A 14824-nucleotide genomic window follows, 5' to 3' on the forward strand; every position below is an offset into this window, starting at 1 on the left:
AAATTTGCATACATTCATGGTAGTCTTTCCTGTAATGCTACTTCAGTATTGCTGTGGACTAACCATAGACACAGTCCATTTTGAAGCAGAAAGTGTGTATTATTCTCTAATTCAGGACTATTTGGCATAATTTATTTTATTGAAAAATACTTTTTTCATAGCATTTTAAGTTAAAATTCATTACATTAGTACAGCATAGCATATTTTCATTAGTTAATTGAACACAACAGGTAAATGCAAGATATAAATTAGTGAACAGCAAAATACTCCCTTCAGTTATCTAAAATAGTCTAACAATGCCCAGATTGTTTTTAGACTTTACGGTCATCATAGGTGATACATTGGTTGCACTTTTGTCGCTTCGCATGTTCTGCTGTGCTAACGGACCATAAAGCTGCACAGTTCAGCTTAATTATAAGGCAAGGTGTATTGTTTGAGAGAGAGAGAGAGAGAGAGAGAGAGAGGGGGGGGGGGGGGGTTCAATCTGCATGGCACTTTGGAATCCATGCTAGTGAGGGCCAACAAAAAATGGCTCAAGTAATGCAAAGATTTAATGTGCTATCGGGTTGAGTTTTATACTGTCATTTGTAAGAGGTGAGAAAGAAATCATTTAGTTCCTCCATACTGCTGGATAGACACAATAAAAAACACACACACTCACACACAAATTTCAAGCTTTCGCAGCCCAAGGTTGCTACATCAGGAAAGAGGGAAGGAGAGGGAAAGCCATCCGCACATATACAGACACAGGCAGACATATGTAAATGCAAAGAGGTTGGGCAGAGATGTCAGTCGACGCAGAAGTACAGAGGCAAAGACATTGTTGAATGACAGGTGATGTACGAGGGGCGGCAACTTGAAATTAGCGGAGGTTGAGGCCTGGTGGGTAACAGGGAGAGAGAATATATTGAAGGACAAGTTCCCATCTCCGGAGTTCTGATAGGTTGGTGTCAGTGGGAAGTATCCAGATAATCCGGACGGTGTATCACTGTGCCAAGATGTGCTGGCCATGCACCAAGGCATGTCTACCCACAGGGTGATCCTCATTACCAACAAACACTGTCTGCCTGTGTCCGTTCATGCGAATGGACAGTTTGTTGCTGGTCATTCCCACATAGAAGGCTTCACAGTGTAGGCATGTCAGTTGGTAAATCACGTTGGTGCTTTCACATGTGGCTCTGCCTTTGATCGTGTACACCTTCCGGGTTATAGGACTGGAGTAGGTGGTGGTGGGAGGGTGCATGGGACAGGTTTTACACCAGGGGGTGGTTACAAGGGCAGTAGCCAGAGGGTAGGAAAGGTGGTATGGGGATTTCATAGGGATGAACCAAAAGGTTACGAAGGTTAGGTGGACAGTAGAAAGACACTCTTGGTGGAGTGGGGAGGATTTCATTAAGGATGGATCTCATTTCAGAGCAGGATTTAAGGAAGTCATATCCATGCTGGAGAGCCACATTCAGAGTCTGATCCAGTCCCGGAAAGTATCCTGTCACAAGTGGGGCACTTTTGGGTTTCTTTATTTGCTTCTGTACCAGATCAGGAGGGTAGTTGCGGGATGCGAAAGCTGTTTTCAGGTTATTGGTGTAATGGTTCAGGGATCCAGGACTGGAGCAGATTCGTTTGACACGAAGACTTAAGCTGTTGGGAAGGGACTGTTTGATATGGAATGGGTGGCAGCTGTCATAATGGAGGTACTGTTGCTTGTTGGTGGGTTTGATGTGGACGGATGTGTGAAGCTGCCCTTCAATATATTCTCTCTTCCCGTTACCCACCAGGCCTCAACCTCCGCTAATTTCAAGTTGCCGCCCATCGTACATCACCTGTCATTCAGCTACATCTTTGCCTCTGTACTTCCGCGTCGACTGACATCTCTGCCAAACCTCTTTGCATTTACACACATCTGCCTGTCTCTGTATATGTACAGATGGGTGGGAGGCGTGCGCGTGCGAGTGTGTGAGTGTATACCTGTCCTTTCTTTCCCCTAGGGTAAGTCTTTCTGCTCCCGGGATTGGAATGACTCCTTACCCTGTCCCTTAAAACCCACATCCTTTCGTCTTTCCCTCTCCTTCCCTCTTTCCTGATGAGGCAACAATTTGTTGCGAAAGCTTGAATTTTGTGTGTATGTTTTGTGTTTGTTTGTGTGTCTATCGATGTGCCAGCGCTATCGTTTGGTAAGTCACATCATCTTTGTTTTTAGATATATTTTTCCCACGTGGAATGTTTCCCTCTATCAATATATATATATATTTCCCACATGGAATGTTTCACATCTGGAAGTTAAGATGACTTAACATTCTTTGAGACTTAATCTCTTAATGATTTGAGCTTCCTTTTCATTGTTTTATTTTATCATTTTCTGTTCACTACTTCAGCAGCTTTAAGTAATTAAGGAATGATGTTAATGATAGTGACGTTATGTGTGCTAAAGCCAACAACAATAATAATTTGACATTATAAGCTGAGAAATTTAATTGGTTTTGGTATCACTTTTTAAGAAGAGGTGATTTTGTGTAGTTTTCCTGGGAGACTAAATACGTTATATAATGTAAAAATTTCATTTGGGCACATTTATTGTAATGGTTAAAGAAGAAGGCATTGCATTGCTGCTAAGAAGTTGACATTATAAGACAAAAACATTAAAATGTTGCTAAAATGGCTGCAGTGTTGCACTATTTTGTATAGATAAAGGGTAATAGCTCAAAAATGAGATGACAGTCTCATTTTAAATGTCTTTCATCAGTTGCAAAACAATTCTGTGGATCTAAGAATTACCTTCGATTCTGAATTTGTAGTATATTAATATCTTAGAACAAGTAGCAATTTGTTTCATGTTGAATGGACACTGTTAGCCTTGATTAACATTATGCAGGTAATGTAAACCTACCTAGTGATGTAAAATGCTTGGGCATTTGTAAGTTCGGACAAATTCCCAGGTTAAACGCCTGGGCAAATGCCCAAAATTCATAAATGCCCATTCATTTACACATTTTAACAATTAATTGATAAACGTTGTTTGTATAAAAAAAAAAATAAGCAGATATGTGGATTGGAAAAGGTGTTTCGCAACACTGATTCTTTAGTGATTGGGTAACTACATTAGAAAGCTGCTTGAGAGTTAGGAGGAGGGGAGAGTGTTATGGGAAATACATTGGACTGTAAACATAACTTTTTAAGTGTTCTATCAGGTCAATTCATGTGGTAGTATATAAGAAAAAAAAAGAAAGAAAACCAACACAAAAGTTTAAAAGTAATTTTTGACATAGAGTATAGTTTATATTAAGTATCTGGCCTGTAGGTATAAGGGACGTTCAAAAAGAAAAGAGCCAGAGGCATAATTACAGAAACACAGTACCTGTATGTTAGGCTGGCTGTTGACACTTGTCCCACTGTGACACAAGGCTGTGAATGGCTTACCCGTAAAATTTCCGAGGCTGGGATGTTTAACCAGTTCTGCCTGTACAGCGGGACATCGTCGTCGGAAGTGAGTCGTTTGCCCCTCGGGTCTCTCTCTCTCTCTCTCTCTCTCTCCCCCCCCCCCCCCCTCCCCCCTCCCCATCAGTCTACTGACTGGTTTGATGTGGCCCACCACGAATTCCTTTCCTGTGCTAACCTCTTCATCTCAGAGTAGCACTTGCAACCTACGTCCTCAATTATTTGCTTGACGTATTCCAATCTCTGTCTTCCTCTACAGTTTTTGCCCTCTACAGCTCCCTCTAGTATCATGGAAGTCATTCCCTCATGTCTTAGCAGATGTCCTATCATCCTGTCCCTTCTGCTTATCAGTGTTTTCCACATATTCCTTTCCCCTCCGATTCTGCGTAGAACCTCCCCATTCTTTACCTTATCAGTCCACCTAATTTTCAACATTCGTCTATAGCACCACATCTCAAATGCTTCGATTCTCTTCTGTTCCCGTTTTCCCACAGTCCATGTTTCACTACCATACAATGCTGTACCCCAGACGTACATACTCAGAAATTTCTTCCTCAAATTAAGGCCAGTATTTGATATTAGTAGACTTCTCTTGGCCAGAAATGCCTTTTTTGCCATAGCGAGTCTGCTTTTGATGTCCTCTTTGCTCCATCCGTCATTGGTTATTTTACTGCCTAGGTAGCAGAATTCCTTAACTTCATTGACTTCGTGACCATCAATCCTGATGTTAAGTTTCTCGCTGTTCTCATTTCTACTACTTCTCATTACCTTTGTCTTTCTCTGATTTACTCTCAAACCATACTGTGTACTCATTAGACTGTTCATTCCGTTCAGCAGATCATTTAATTTTTCTTCACTTTCACTCAGGATAGCAATGTCATCAGGGAATCGTATCGTTGATATCCTCCCACCTTGTATTTTAATTCCACTCCTGAACTTTTCTTTTATTTCCGTCATTGCTTCCTCGATGTACAGATTGAAGAGTAGGGGTGAAAGGCTACAGCCTTATCTTACACCCTTCTTAATACGAGCACTTCGTTCTTGATCGTCCACTCTTATTATTCCCTCTTGGTTGTTGTACATATTGTATATGACCCGTCTCTCCCTATAGCTTACCCCTACTTTTTTCAGAATCTCGAACAGCTTGCACCATTTTATATTGTTGAACGCTTTTTCCAGGTCGACAAATCCTATGAAAGTGTCTTGATTTTTCTTTTGCCTTGCTTCCATTATTAGCCGTAACGTCATAATTGCCTCTCTCATCCCTTTACTTTTCCTAAAGCCAAACTGATCATCACCTAGTGCGTTCTCAATTTTCTTTTCCATTCTTCTGTATATTATTCTTGTAAGCAGCTTCGATGCATGAGCTGTTAAGCTGATTGTGCGATAATTCTCGCACTTGTCAGCTCTTCCCGTCTTCGGAATTGTGTGGATGATGCTTTTCCGAAAGTCAGATGGTATATTGCCACACTCGTATATTCCACACACCAACGTAAATAGTCGTTTTGTTGCCACTTCCCCCAATGATTTTAGAAATTCTGATGGAATGTTATCAATCCCTTCTGCCTTATTTGACCGTAAGTCCTCCAAAGCTCTTTTAAATTCCGATTCTAATACTGGATCCCCTATCTCTTCTAAATCGACTCATGTTTCTTCTTCTATCACATCAGACAAATCTTCACCCTCATAGAGGCTTTCAATGTATTCTTTCCACCTATCTGCTCTCTCCTCTGCATTTAACAGTGGAATTCCCGTTGCACTCTTAATGTTACCACCGTTGCTTTTAATGTCACCAAAGGTTGTTTTGACTTTCCTGTATGCTGAGTCTGTCCTTCCGACAGTCATATCTTTTTCGATGTCTTCACATTTTTCCTGCAGCCATTTCGTCTTAGCTTCCCTGCACTTCCTATTTATTTCATTCCTCAGCGACTTGTATTTCTGTATTCCTCATTTTCCCGGAACATGTTTGTACTTCTTCCTTTCATCAATCAACTGAAGTATTTCTTCTGTTACCCATGATTTCTTCGCAGCTACCTTCTTTGTACCTATGTTTTCCTTCCCAACTTCTGTGATGGCCCTTTTTAGAGATGTCCATTCCTCTCACATCTTTGCGTATTGATTCTTCCTGACTAATGTCTTGAACTTCAGCCTACTCTTCATCACTACTATATTGTGATCTGAGTCTATATCTGCTCCTGGGTACGCCTTACAATCCAGTATCTGATTTCGGAATCTCTGTCTGACCATGATGTAATCTAATTGAAATCTTCCCGTATCTCCCGGCCTTTTCCAAGTATACCTCCTCCTCTTGTGATTCTTGAACAGGGTATTCACTATTACTAGCTGAAACTGGTTACAGAACTCAATTAGTCTTTCTCCTCTTTCATTCCTTGTCCCAAGCCCATATTCTCCTGTAACCTTTTCTTCTACTCCTTCCCCTACAACTGCATTCCAGTCGCCCATGACTATTAGATTTTTGCCCCCTTTTACATACTGCATTACTCTTTCAATATCCTCATACACTTTCTCTATCTGTTCATCTTCAGCTTGCGACGTCGGCATGTATACCTGAACTATCGTTGTCAGTGTTCGTCTGCTGTCAATTCTGATTAGAACAACCCGGTCACTGAACTGTTCACAGTAACACACCCTCTGCCCTACCTTCCTATTCATAACGAATCCTACAGCTGTTATACCATTTTCTGCTGCTGTTGATATTACCCGATACTCATCTGACCAGAAATCCTGGTCTTCCTTCCACTTCACTTCACTTCACTGACCCCTACTATATCTAGATTGAGCCTTTGCATTTCCCTTTTCAGATTTTCTAGTTTCCCTACCACATACAAGCTTCTGACATTCCATGCCCCGACTCGTAGAACGTTATCCTTTCGTTGATTATTCAATCTTTTTCTCACGGTAACCTCCCCCTTGGCAGTCCCCTCCTGGAGATCCGAGTGGGGGACTATTCCAGAATCTCTTGCCAATGGAGAGATTATCATGACACTCCTTCAAATACAGGCCACATGTCCTGTGGATACACGTTACGTGTCTTTAATGCAGTGGTTTCCATTGCCTTCTGCATCCTCATGTCGTTGATCATTGCTGATTCTTCCGCCTTTAGGGGCAATTTCCCACCCCTTGGACAAGAGAGTGCCCTGAACCTCTATCCGCTCCTCCGCCCTCTTTGACAAGGCCGTTGGCAGAATGAGGCTGACTTCTTATGCCGGAAGTCTTCGGCCGCCAATGCTGATTATTTATTAAAATTTAGGCAGTGGCGGGGATCGAACCCGGGACCATAGACGTTTTGATTATGAATCAAAGACGCTACCCCTAGACCACGGTGTAGGTCTTTTTAAGGGGACCAAAAATGGCGTAATCACAGGGGGAGAGATCCGGACTGTATGGAGGGTGGCCGATAACCTCCCATTTTAATTTCTGCGGGAGTGCTGCGACTGTGTTGGCCATGTGAGGCTTTGCTTTGTCATGGAGCAGAATGACCCCATGGGTGAGATTGCGTGGTCGTTTTGATTAGATTGCTTGACAAGGGGTGGTCAAAGTTTGCGAGTAATGCTGGGCATTCACTGTTGTCCCGTGCTGCAGGAAGTGAATCGGAAGGGGGCCATCTTGGTCAAAGAACGACGTCAGCATAACCTTTTCTGCACTCGTGTGGATGGCCTTGGCTTTTTTTAGTGATGGTGATCCTGGATGCTTCCACTGGATACTGTATTGTTTTGATTCTGGTTGAAAGTGATGACACCATAACTTATCTCCTGCCACCACTTGTGCCAGGAACACATTCCCTTCCCAAGCATAGCACTGCAGATGCTTCCTGGTGTGGTTGAAGACTGTGGGGCACCCATTGGGTGCACACTTTGCACATGTAGTGTCGTTCCTTCATTATGGTGTGAACACTTCAGACGCTCCATCCGACCATGGCGACTATGGCTTTCTCTGTCGCTCAGCAGTCCTGGGTGATGAGTGCATCCACCAGCTGGACGATGTCATCAGTACTGCAGGGTGGTGCTTCAGACCGTGCGCCATCGGCTAATGACACCTGTCCTTCCCTGAAGTGCTTCTGCCATGCCTTGACCCTTGAAAGGGACATGCAGTGTTTGTTGTAAGCTTGTGACATTCGTCGATGAATGTCTGTTCCTCCTCCTCCTTTTGCTGTCAGAAAACCAACACCACCTCTTTGCTCTTCTTTTGCTGCCTCCACGCACTGTTTGCAATGCGACTGGCAACGTTGGACTACTGCAAAAAGAACTGAAAAATTATTCTCAGTCAGTTCCATGATTTTCATAAGTTGAAGAAGACTTGTGGAATTCTGACTGCCTCAGATTCTCCTGAATCTGATTCCTTGCTGACCACTGTGTTCCTTTCCATTTTGTCTTTGCTTGGACTGTTCAGTATTGGTTTTTCCTTGGAATCAAAAGGATTAGGTAGTGTTCCTGCTCCATTCATCACCTTCCACTTATAGGAGAGGTAGGTTAGTTTTGCAGCTCTCTGATTACACTGTGGATCCATCCAAAGTTGCCGAAGGAAAATTCTGTAGCAGCACATGTAACTGGAGCTTCCAGAATTTTTATGGGCAATTCTGCCAATTCACAAAGCCATCTGAAACCTCCCCTCTACTATAAAGGACACACATGACAATTTTTATCTGCCTGAAGATGAGGACCCACTCCTTCCCAAACATATTGTTGGGACCAAATTCCTTGTTTCTCCCTCTAATCTGCCAAGTTCTCTCTAACTTGAACAACATTTAGTCCAGTTTTTGAATGATTTCTTGAAGCCTTCAGCTGCCATTCTCTTTATTTAATTTATAATTGCACAATTTCAGCCTCAGGCCATTTTTGAGTATGTCGCGCGCGCGCGCCCACACACACACACACACACACACACACACACACACACACACAGAGGGAGGTGTGGCAGGGGGCTGTTTGAGTGCAAGAGAGACTGAGTGAGGAGTAGAACCAGTAAAAAGATAAAGGAAAGTATAATTAATAAGCAGCTGTCAGCAAGACACACCCTTCCTTGGTACAGCAAGTTGGAATGCAAGTAAAAAGCATGCTTCCCTCTTCTTTGTTTTCATTCTTAGGAATAAAGGCAATAAATGATAGACATTGTTTAAAGTGCAAACATTTACTGGCTTTTAAAATCAGGAGTATCATCCCATCCCTTATTTTAATTGGTAAATTACACATTGTAGCAGTATATGAGTTTTGCTATTTGGGAAGCAAAACAACTGATAATGGTCGAAGTAGAGAGGATATAAAATGTAGACTGGCTATGGCAAGGAAAGCATCCCTGAAGAAGAGAAATTTGTTAACATAGAGTATAGATTTAAGTGTCAGGAAATCTTTTCTGAAAGTATTTGTGTGGAGTGTGGAAGTGAAACATGGTCCATAAATGGTTTCGACAAGAAGAGAATAGAAGCTTTCGAAATGTGGTGCTACAGAAGAATGCTTGAGATTAGATGGGTAGATCACATAACTAATGAGGAGGTATTGAATAGAATAGGGGAGAAGAGGAATTTGTGACACAACTTTACTAGAAGAAGGGATCAGTTGGTAGGACGTGTTCTGAGGCATCAAGGGATCACTAATTTAGTATTGGAGGGAAGTGTGGAGGGTAAAAATCATAGAGGGAGACCAAGGGATGAATACACTAAGCAGATTCAGAAGGATGTAGGTTGCAGTAGTTACTCGGATATGAAGAAGCTTGCACAGGACAGAGTAGCACAGAGAGCTGTGTCAAACCAGTCTCTGGACTGAAGACCCCAACAACAACAACAGCAGCAGCAGTAGAAACTCTAAAAAATACTTATTTTTATAAGTGCCCAGATTTTCAGCATTTAAAACGGCTTTGGGCATTTGTCTGCATCTACCAACACAAAAATAAATAAAGAAGAAATGAAACAACGGAAAATCCAGGCTTCAGATGCCATAAACTGTGGTCTTGTGTGTGTGTGTGTGTGTGTGTGTGTGTGTGTGTGTGTTTGCCAAAGGCCTTGTTGGCTGAAAGGCTTGTGTGTGTGTGTGTGTGTGTGTGTGTGTGTGTGTGTCCTTTTGTTGTGGCTACCTGCAACTTAGCATCTCTGCTATATGATGAGTAGCAACTATCCTTTTTATAGTATTGTTAAATAATAGAAAGGTAAGATAGAAAAAAAGGCCCCTGAATGTGATCAGACACACGCATAATAATATTGTTTCAAAATTTGTCTAGAACTGAGAAACAGGGAGTAAAAAAAACGGCAATGTGGCAGATAAAGTGAAACTTGTTTCAAATGTACATGTAAATTCAAGACATAAAACTGTTCTTTTTTGTTCCAGTAAGTCTATTTCCATGACAAGTTGTGCTTTTTTAGTTTTTATTTTACAGTAAATTGTAAGAAATTTATACCAAAATATTTTAAATTGTTCCTATAAAGGTAATTAAATTTCTGTTCCAGGATCTCGGACAAGGAATGTGACGTTTTCGTAATGTGTCGCATACAAAAATCACTCCAAGAACACCTGAAGAAAATTTCTAGTGCATTAAAGGAATCTGAGAATCGAGCATCTCAGTTGGAGATGGAAGTTGAATCACTGCGAATCAGCAATGATGATCTCTCCAATGGTAAGGAAGAAGAGGTGTATTTTAACAAGCTTCAGATGACACTGTGTCTACCTCTCATTCACGGGAGTATGATTGAGTACCACCTGAAATGTGGATTATTACTTCTGAGTTTTATTTTTCATACTCCTCATCCTCCTTTCAGAAGAAAGTCCATATACACAGTCAGAAAAGACACCTGAGGCAGGGCACCCATTGATGTATTTTGTCTGGTGACGAGGCATGTAGTGTGCCAAACACATGGCACGCATGCGTGATTAGACTCCTATAGAAGTGATTCGACATTAGTAAAGTGAGACCATGTGTTCTGGCTTTAGTCAACAAATTTTATAAAATGTGTTGTTAGATACATCCTTACTGGCATATTAACGTGAATAAGTATGATATGTGTTTAAATAGTTGAATATGTATTCACTTTCCTATTATGGCTGCAGAAACCTTGTGCTTTGCTGGAGAATTATACAAAACAAACATGTATAACAGCAAGAAGTGACAAGAGCAAAAGTAGTAAGTGCTTTAACGTGCCACAAATGAGAGAAGCAAGACCAGTGACATCATAAAATAAACAATGGCAGGCTGTAGAATGTGTGGTGGATATCAAGGTACCAATATACATGACTAATAGCTTCATGCGAAAAAGAAAGTGAACACAAAATCCCACTGAAGATTGTGTGTGAAGTGGTTGGTTGATTTGAGGGAATGGGACCAAACAGTGAGGTTATAAATCCAATTGGATTAGGGAAGGATGAGGAAGGAAGTCGGCTGTGCCCTTTCAGAGGAACTGTCCTGGCATTTGTCTGAAGTGGTTTAGGGAAATCACAGAAAACCTAAATCAGGATGACCGGATGCAGGTATGAACCGTCATCCTCCAGAATACAAGTCCAGTGTGCTAACCACTGTGCCACCTCGCTCGATCATGTGAAGTGCTAAAGCATGTTTGGGTAATGATAAAACTATGATGTCTTGCATAAGGCAGAATTATTCTCCAGTTTTAAATTATATCGGTTTAGATTATTGTACAATCAACAGCAAAAAACTGGGATACTTTAGACAAAATGACAGAAAAAATCAGACCATTCAACTAAAGCAGCTTAAAAAAAACGGTTCAGGATGTGACATCAGACAGAGGAAGTGGGTCATTGAGGAATTGAGAGATATCTGATGCTCTCTCCATATTTACCTATGTGCCATGTGCTAAAGATTGCTTACTTTATGACACATATTATGGACCTGACTGAATGTTTGAATCACGACGACAGCATCTGGATACCAACAAATATGAGGCATAGAGGCTATAAAAGTTCTGAGAATTTGCTTGTAATTGCTCACTATCTTCCACTCAGGCTTAACTAAAAATGAAAGACCAATTTTACCAAATAGGGTTTTTTAAATTGCACATATTTGTCTTTTGCAAGTTGAGATGATAACTTCACATATTTCGAATGAAGATAAAAGCCATACAATATCTTTGTCGACAATAAGGACTCAGCGTTCTGCTGTATCTTGGCAAAATGGTTAGAGGAATGGAGTACTAATCTGAAGGTGCAGAGTTCATAGCTACACATTTCCATTTTTTTATCATTTGTAGGAATTCACTAGAAAGAAAAGAATGGTGAAATTTTGGACATCGTTTACCCAAACTACGAAATCGAATGTGAAAGTAACAAAGCGGCTAGCCATACTGTGTATTGGCTTCACTATAATTCAAATATTATTCTTCGAGTAGCTGTAGTCATGAAAGGTATTGGGGGAAAATATCCACCCACAACAACAGTTTTTGGAGAGTTATTTTCAAAAGGTATCATTACTCGCTCAGTGCCAGAAATGTTACAGGTTCATACAGCTATGCCAAATAGTTGTTACCCCTAAGCGTTTAGAAGAAGTGATTATATGTTCCCAATAAATTAACAATAGAATACTTCAATCAACAGTGAATGAGTAAAGATGTCTCAAGTACTTCTGTGCATCTAAATAGCCATTAAAGCTCTCATGAAGGTGCAGTTTTATCAAATTAGTAGCATAATCTTACTGGATCAGCTACTTGTCAGAAAATTAACTGTAATGTAAGAAGTTTGTTAGGGATCTCTACAAATAAATTAGTCCCACAATTCAAAGCTTTACAGAGGAGCTCAACTCAGATTTCGCATCTCAAGTAAAGTGCAATTAATGAGCTTTCAGTTTGATATAGTCCATAAAGTACAAACCACATGTCAAGGTAAAAGAATGAAAATGGTAAAAGTTGTGATTTGCTGTATCAGTGGTCTAGTTAAGCAAAATGTTGCATTGTGATACTCCATTATATACATGCTCATCTTCTGCCTCGTGTATGCTGAACTGTTATTTCACTTTACATTCTCATGACTAAAATGGCTGTGTAGTATCCAGTGCTGTCTGGATGCTGTGAAATGCAGTTCCTCAAACCCTTCTGTGGAAAAAGTGTGTAACATCATTCAGGTTTTTGTTATGTGTGGTTGATTTCTTAATTGCGAATTCTGGACACTGTATATTGTGTGGGTGCTCTGTGTTTATTTACAAACAAATTAACAGTAGACTAACTTCCCCTGAAAGAAAAAACCAGGAAGAAGATAGCGAGATGACGTCGAATCGTGTGATGAACCATTGCGGCAACAATATCTTGGGACACAGAGCAATGGAAAAAGTTAGTAGATGCTTTTGAACGATTGGAAAGCACTAACTGTTAGTAATGAACATAGACAAACAAACAAACAACTATTGTAAGCTATCACTCATGTCCTGGGTTAAATATGAACCATTTACCTCCAGCTAACTGTATTATGCTCGTGGTGCTGTTTACATATTATTAGTAACTTTTAACACACTCGCATGTAAGTATTGCAGTTACATATTTTGTCCAAAAATTATTGCAGTCTCAAAATAATTGAAAAATTGTCACAATTGATTTCCCCCCCAACTTCGACCTCATGTAGCACCAAAAACGATGAATGGTGCACACCCTCATAATTTTAACATGTTGATGTTCAGAAAATATTGTGTGTTGCTTCCAAATATCTCCTTTGGACTACTATTACCTTTGGTTTATAAGCCATCTTCAGTTCTGCCAAAACTGTCATAGAGCTCGCACAACAGTTTGTAGTTTCGCACTAAATGCCTCATAAAACCGTGAAGTTTTATACCTTGAACTCAAATTTTAGAGAGCTTTGGTTTATTCTATAAAAAATGCTTGTGCAAACTTTTATTCAGATTGCAGGTGGTCTGTTGGGGACCAAGGGTTTGATGTGGAATGACCCTGAAAGAATGATTTAGGTTCCCCTCTATACTCGTAAGGGATATACAGGGTGACACAGAAAAATGGGAACATTTCCACAATCCAATGAAACTAGAAGCGGTGAAGGATAGAAATTGCATTTATACTAATTGAAATCTTACAACTTTGCCATTTACGAAACATTGATGGCATTTATCATTTTTTTAAATTACATCCTTTGGATGGCGTCCTCCTGTACAAATACATTTGTGAAATCTGCTGTTGAGATTCCTCATGGATTGCTGAAACATCTCAGCTGGGATACTGTGAATTGAATCCTGAATTCTCGGTTTTAACTCATCCAGGAGTCTAGTCATATAGACTTTGCTCTTGAGGTAGCCCCACAAGAAAAAATCACAAATGGATATACCTGGTGATCTAGGGGCCAGGGAATGTTACTGAATCGTGAGGTCACATGGTTGCCTAACAATTGTCGCACATATGCCATTCATTGCCATGCAGTGTGGTGTGATGTCGCTCCATCCTTTTGATACCTGGCTTCTTGAATGTTTGGTAATGCCACCATGTAATGATCGGCATTGACGGTTATTATGTTTCCCTGTTCATTTGCGAAAAAATTCAGTCTGATAATCCCATGTGATGAAACAACACGCCATACTGTCGCCTTACTAGTGTGTAAAGGGTGCTCATGAACATCATTAGGATTTGTGTTTGCCCAGTAACGGTAGTTACGTTTGTTCGCATAACCTGCGAGACGAAAATGTGCTTCATCCGACATCCACAACTTGTTTAGAAATTCATCGTCATTGTTAATTTTTATGATTTGTTGACATAATCCTCTTCATAACCAGTAATTGTTGCACAGTCTGTAGTTTGTATGGATGAAATTTTAAATCAAGATGACGAATTCGGCGATCACTCTCCTGGGACATACCAACCACTGCTGTGTGCTTACGAATTGAACACCATGGGCTCCGTACGACAGACTTGCATACAGCATCAATGTTCAGTGGAGAATTCACACTTGTTGGTCATCCATTTGGTTTCTTCTTGAGGGCAGATCCAGTCTCTTCAAAGTTATTAATCCAACATTTTATCGCGTGTTTCAATGGAACTGCATAATGACATCCTAAATTATAAAAATATCAAAACTCCCTCTGCACTGCTACCAAACTATCATTGTTTTTATATAAAATTTTTATGGCTAACTCGTGTTGTTGTCTGTTCCACTGATCCGTGATTACTGAAATTGCAGACTGTTTACTTGCTAACTGTCACAAACCCGCAGTGCTCCCATCTGCCCATGGCTGCCACTAATTTCAAACATTCCCATTATTCTGTGTCACACATTACATACATAAGCTGTGTGCTAATTAGAGAGATGACAATAAATAATAAGGCATGCTAGAAGAGCGATGCAATCTGGTTCTGAGATATTATTCCTAAAAATTAACAACTAGATAGAGTAAAATTTAATGAGGTAATACCTCTTAATCAAGGAGGGCAATTGGTTGGGTTGGAGTA

General features: G+C 40.5%; 1 protein-coding gene across 1 annotated transcript in view; it reads left to right on the top strand.

The window, feature by feature from the left end:
* LOC124595915 (BRISC complex subunit FAM175B-like) overlaps window positions 1–14824 on the top strand; it is a 136848-nt gene that overhangs the window by 105081 nt on the left and 16943 nt on the right. Inside the window, exon 6 of the mRNA XM_047134828.1 lies at window positions 9890–10056. Within this exon, the coding sequence (XP_046990784.1) occupies window positions 9890–10056 (167 nt within the window). The remainder of the gene's footprint in view (window positions 1–9889; window positions 10057–14824) is intronic.

Source organism: Schistocerca americana, chromosome 1, assembly GCF_021461395.2.
Source record: "Schistocerca americana isolate TAMUIC-IGC-003095 chromosome 1, iqSchAmer2.1, whole genome shotgun sequence".
Lineage (NCBI taxonomy): Eukaryota > Metazoa > Arthropoda > Insecta > Orthoptera > Acrididae > Schistocerca > Schistocerca americana.